At 37.3% G+C, this 6,000-nt stretch overlaps 1 protein-coding gene across 1 annotated transcript in view; it reads left to right on the top strand.

Moving 5' to 3' along the window:
* The first annotated feature begins 3,412 nt into the window (after positions 1-3,412).
* Positions 3,413-6,000, top strand: part of LOC148944658 (uncharacterized) — a 324,369-nt gene continuing 321,781 nt past the window's right edge. Inside the window, exon 1 of the mRNA XM_089099983.1 lies at positions 3,413-3,512. Coding sequence (XP_088956109.1) covers positions 3,475-3,512 — 38 coding nt within the window. The 5' untranslated portion in view covers positions 3,413-3,474. The remainder of the gene's footprint in view (positions 3,513-6,000) is intronic.

Genomic DNA, 6,000 nt, shown 5'->3' with positions numbered 1-6,000 from the left:
AATCTTGCCAGATAGAAACAGGCATGTTGTGACGTCAGAGGGCATGCTTTTAAAATCCTGGGAGTGCTGCGCTTGAAATCCTATGCTATTTTTGCTATGGCTGTCATGATGTCATGGGCTTGTTTTAAAATCCTATAGAAAAAGGGTGGGCATGTTCTTGAATCACATAAATACAAAAAGGTGTGTCGCGTGGTGAAACATACCCTTGACTGTCCTATGCTATTTTTTTTATGTCTCTCGTGATGTCACACGGCTGCGCTTGAAATACAATGCTAGTTCCCTATGCTAATTTCCTTATTATCCTGACCACACTTCAAGAAATTATATTGTTTCATAGCATCTGGGAATCTTGCCAAGTGAGAATTTGGCATAAATGCAGTGATGTCAGAGGGCATGCAGTAGAAATCCTATGGAAAAAAGGGAGGGCTTGCCCTTAAAAACAAAGGGGTTTGTCATATGATGTCACAGAGCTCCACTAGAAACGGTCGACCGCAGTGTACAGGTGCAAGGGGCTAGGAGCTTCACATATACATCCCCTATACGGCTCACAAAAATGCCACGTTTATTTTCCTATGTTACAAATTAAAAAAAAACTATCCGGATCGGGATTCGATGGGGGTTGGCCACGCTTGAAGGTGCCTGTGACGATACTACTTATTCTGGTAGACTCCAAGATGAGAATTTGAGAGATAATTTCTAGGTAAAGATGAATACTATGCTTGGTAGTTTATAAGGTGACAATATTGAACATGGATGGAATAATTTTAGGGAAACAATTTTTTAGGTTACTAACGGTGCCTTAGGGAAGAAAGTTTGGAACGCAGCTAGGAATTTTAGTGAAAATCCTTTATGTTTGATAGAAAAAAGGTGCCTGTACAAGAATTATCTTAGGGATAGATCATAGAAAATAAAAGGACTGTAAAGTAAGTGGAGAAAGCATAAACAATATGAACTAAGACTTGGTGCTGAGCGGAGACTTGGATAAGATTGCCGACGATGTTGAAGATGCAGCTAGACGGCATAATAGTAAAACAATTTTAATAAGTTGAGAGGGAGTAGTTATTTTGGACTTGTTCCAGTTAAGAACAAGATTGAGGCCACAATTAGTGATGAGGAACGAGTCAAAGAGAAATGGGGATGACATTTTGAGATGTGCTAAACCGGGATAGAGTTACAGGAAAACATATAGAGAAAAATGAAAAAGCTTGTGATACCACGGATATGAAGGAAGATTATTTTGTGAAGAAGAATTTGTGACAGTATTATAAGGATTAAAGAATAACAAAGTTCCAGGTGATGATAGTTTAGTAAATGAGTTTCTTAAGTACAGTAAATATGAGGCTAGAAATAAGTTACGGAAGATTATCATTGGGGTTTTTGAAAAGGGAAAGTACCTGACGATTTTAGGAAAACTTTATACATATATATACGGTGATTAGAGTGAATGCGGTAATTTTAGATGCATCATCCTGATTTTTGTAGGAAGCAAATTACTTAGTAAGATGATATTTTTTAGACTTAGAAATGCTGTCGACTGTAGACAAAATTTTATGAAAAGAAAGGTATGATTGTAGGAAAAGAAGAAAATATGTCGATCAAATTTTCATTCTTAGATAACTAATTGAGAGTTGCTTCATTCATCACATGGCTTTTAGTCAATAGTTTTATAGATTAAGAGCAAGCGTTTGTTTCAACTGGTAGAAGAGCTTTAGCGAAGGTCTTATCCTTGTATGGCATACCAGATAAATATATTAAAGTGATTAGTTCTGTTTACGAGAATAACACTGCTGTGGTTCAATTAGGAAACCAGGTTAGCTGCTGGATGTGTATTTAATCTGGGGCTAAGTTCAAGGGGCTAAGAGGGTTGTGTGCTATACCCCTTTATATGGATCATTTTGATCGATTTCGTCTTAAGAAGCACAGGAAAGGCAATGAGAGAACAAGGAATCAAATGGTGAGGAAAAACTCCTCTCGATTTAGATTATGTTAATGATTTAAGTATCCTAGATGAAAGTGTGGGTAAAAATAATGAACTTTCAGAAGTTTTGCGAATTCAGGGCGCTAGGATAGTTTTGAAAATTAATATTAAGAAGACTAAGCCGGTAAGGCTAGGAATAAGCGGAAAGGAAAAGGTGCGGTTGGGTAACGAAAAGATCGATCAAGTGGGCAGTTTTTCATACCTTGGCAGTATTTTTAGTAATGACGGGAGGTGCAGTGAAGGTGTTAAAACTAGAACAGCCAAGGCTCAGGGTGTTTTTTCCCAGCTGAAGAAAGTTTGGAAGAATAGGAAGATAAGTCTGCAAACCAAGATTAGAATATTGAAAGCTACAGTGATTAGAGTGGTCAAATATAATTGTAAAGCATGGGTATTTAGACAATCTAAAGAATATTTGCCTAGATGTTCCAAGAAAAATAGCGTACGGATTGTTTTGGTTACCCGAATGACCGATCGCATTTCAAGCAGTACGCTGTAAGAAAATTATGGTTCAATCCAACATTCTAGGGCTAAAATGAGAGAAAGGTTAAAATAGCAGGGGGAATGTTCTGCAGATGAAGAATGACGGATTGCCAAAGATTGTCCTTTATGGCCAACCGTCTAGGGCTAAGCATAAGGCAGGTCGTACGCGGTTTGGGTGGGAGGATGTTGTAAAAAAAAATTAAGAGAAATTGGAATTTCCGAAGAGGGTGTAAATTGGGAGGCATGGAATATTTGTGATGGAAGAAGAGTGTTTTTAGCTGTTTTGGCCTTCGGGGGCCTGATGTTACGGTGAGTTTTTCATAGTAACAGTAATTATTATCGATTTTTTGGGGGGCTTCGCTTATCACTTTTCGCTTATTAGGTTGGGTTTCTTCTTGCTCATAGGTAGGTACTGCAAAATATTTGGAAACGCTCTAAATTGTCAGCAGTACAACTGTAATCAACTAAAGTTCAAAATTTGACCAAAACCAGTATTTTTTCGACAAAGGTGAATTTTTTAACTTAGACGTACTACGGGCTTAAGGGTAATAATCGAAACAATAGAGCATCGCTTTGAGGTTCCTGTGGGTCCTTGTATTTAATATATTAAATTTCCTCTTGAGTTTCTTTTCCCAAGTCGGCATTCAGCTAGTACCTTGCCAAACAAGTAAGGAAGTAAATATTTTCAATTAGTTCAATAGAAATAGAAAAGGCTTCTATGGGAAGGAGTTAATTAAGTGTTGGTCAACTTTGGAGATGAAGGGAGCTTGTGGTTTTCCTTCCCCTTGAAAAAGTTTTCATCAAATTGAAAAATGATCTTGTTCTATATTTTTCATCCATCATAGATTTTTCTCAACTTATTATTTGAAAGATCATTAATCTCCCGTGTTTCCGGGTTTCTTCGCGCAGGAAGGAAACCATTAGTTTTCTTACTAGTTTCCTCGCAAGAAGGAAGCAAGATTCAAGGTCAGGTGTTTCTCTTGTCTTGTGAGGGAAAGTAGGGTAACTATTACCTAATGGAGAATGAAACTGGATTTCCTATAAAAAATAAAAGGTGAGTTGTGTTTTTACTTTAATTTACGGTTCAAGGTTGCTGCAGTAGCTTTAGTAAAGAACAAATCATGGCCAATCACAGTAGCCAGAAAAAAATTGTGTGAAGTGAAGTGACAAAGAATAGCCGTTAGCAGCTAAGTAAGGATTGATAACTATGATTTAGATTGATCTTAATGATAAAATTATGGTGCGAATTTTCTTTTATGGGAATTTCAAAAAATAGCTGGAAATCCCTTGAAATTTGCGTCGGATCAAATGAAAACTGTGGCATGGAAATCGCAATTGTCAAAAACCCTATACAGAAAAGTAACTGCCCTCCCCCTTATCGGGAAAAACAAGAAAAATATTTTACTTGCGTGTTTAGCACTTATGTGACCTTTCCCTCATTTTTTTTGCGTTGTCATCACCGCTAACGGGACATTGGAACATCATAAAGAAATGTCTAATTCACACGAAGAAAATATGTTAGTCTTTTGCGGGTATTCTTGACCAAAAAAGAAAACATATTTCCACCGAGCTCTGCCCCAAAGGAATAAAAATTAATTTTATTGTAAAATGATTTGCGATGCCAAGAATTCTATGGCGTCTTCTAGACAGCTATTCTTTATTAAGTCTTTTTTAAGCTGGTAGTCTCCTACCTATTTTAAATACTGGGCTTTGCCTCGGTTGTTGCGTGAGCACTTCGTAAAGATATAATTAACGTAACGGGGCTATTTGCTATTTGAAAAGACACTTGCAATAGGAGAAAACAACTTTCAGGAATGAATTTAGAGCTTAAATTATGCCCCAAAGTTGTTTTCAAGTTCATATTTATACTCCCTCCTTATTCCAAGGAATTTGAATTATACATAGAAAACTGATGTGCATCCATCTTAAAGTTAGGAAATACATTTTTCATCTTAATTTTCTCTCCAGCATACTTTTCTTTGACTCTTACTTTTTAGCAGAGTTTTAAGCCATATTGTATTTTTCATATTTCAGATATATTTATAAATTTTTGAAAATATTATGTATACGGATTAATCAAAGTTAAGAGGCTAGAAACAAATTCTTGGGACCACGTTCGTCCTGTAGACATATCTACAAAAAATATAGTGTCATAAGAAAGAGCCTGTAATCGTGAACACAAAAAGGAATGACATCAATTACGCTTAAATAAACCATGCAAGAAACACTTCAAAGGAGAAAATTAGGCACAAAATTGGCGAAAGACTCAAGCTCCTTCTCAATTATAGGACGGGTCTGCCTGCCACCACCACTGAAATCCGAGACCAGAGCCACCAAAGATCCTTTAAAAAAAGCCTTCAGGGCAAGGGTTGTAGTATATGCCCTGGGGAATATAAAGTTTTTATAGAAAGCGATGTCGTAGAAACTCCAAAAAAGGCTCATTCGATTGAAAATTCAAAAAGCTAGTGCCTTTTTTAATAGTCGAAAGTGATGGCAACTAACCCCCTCTCGCTACCACCTTTTCCCCAAACATATCCAATCAAAATTTGAGATAGTCATTTTATTCAACGTAGTTGAAATTTCTAAGGAGGTCTTTGAGGATGACACCCCCCCCCTCCACCCCAACCATAAGGGCAAGTGTTGTAAGCTATGCCCTGAGGGCATATAAGGATTTTTATAGAAAGTGTTGTCGCAGAAACTTCAAAAAGGGCTCATTCGATTGGAAATTGAAATGGCTAGTGCCCTTTTTAAGAGTTAAAAATGACTGGAAAGCAACTAAAATCCCTTCTACGCCCACCATTTCCACAAAAACATACAACAAAAATTTTTAGATATCCATTTTGTCCCAAGCAGTTCAAAGTTCTGGAAATTATACGTTTGAGTAGGACACTCCGCCTACAGTCTTCAGGGCAAGGGTTATCAGTTATGCCCTGGGGGCATATAAGGTTTTCATTGAAAGCTTTGTTGTAGAAACTTGAAAAAGGGTTCATTCGATTGGAAATTCGAAGGGCTAGTATCATTTTTCATAGTTGAAAGTGATTGGAGGCCAACTAGCCCCCCTCTCACAACCAAATTTATCCAAACACATGCAATCATAATATTGAGATAGCAATTTTATTCAATGTTGTTGTAAGTTCTGGAAATTAGGTCTCTGAGGATGACAACCCCTCCCCCTCTGAGCCCTCAGGGCAAGGGTTACAAGTTATGCCCTAGGGGCACATAAGGTTTTTATTGAAAGCTTTGTCGTAGAAACTTGAAAAGGGGAGCATTTAATGGGAAATTCAAAGGGCTAGTGCCATTTCTATTAGTCGAAAGTGATTGGATGGCAACTAACCCTCCCTCTCACGCCCACCGTTTATCCAAACACATGTAATCACAATTTTGAGATAGTTATTTCATTCAACGTAGTTGTATTTTCTTGAAAACAGGTCTTTGAGGATGACAACCCCTCCCCCTCAGAGCAAGAGTTACAAATTATGCCCAGGGGGCATATAAGGTTTTATTGAAATCTTTGTCGTAGAAAATTGAAAAAGGGTGCATTC

Source organism: Artemia sp. Qi Xiang Cuo, chromosome 14 (assembly GCF_049724085.1).
Source record: "Artemia sp. Qi Xiang Cuo chromosome 14, ASM4972408v1, whole genome shotgun sequence".
In the NCBI taxonomy this organism is placed as follows: Eukaryota; Metazoa; Arthropoda; class Branchiopoda; order Anostraca; family Artemiidae; genus Artemia; species Artemia sp. Qi Xiang Cuo.
The sequence above is the reverse complement of the archived record's forward strand: the minus strand, read 5'-3'. Positions and strand labels throughout refer to the sequence as shown.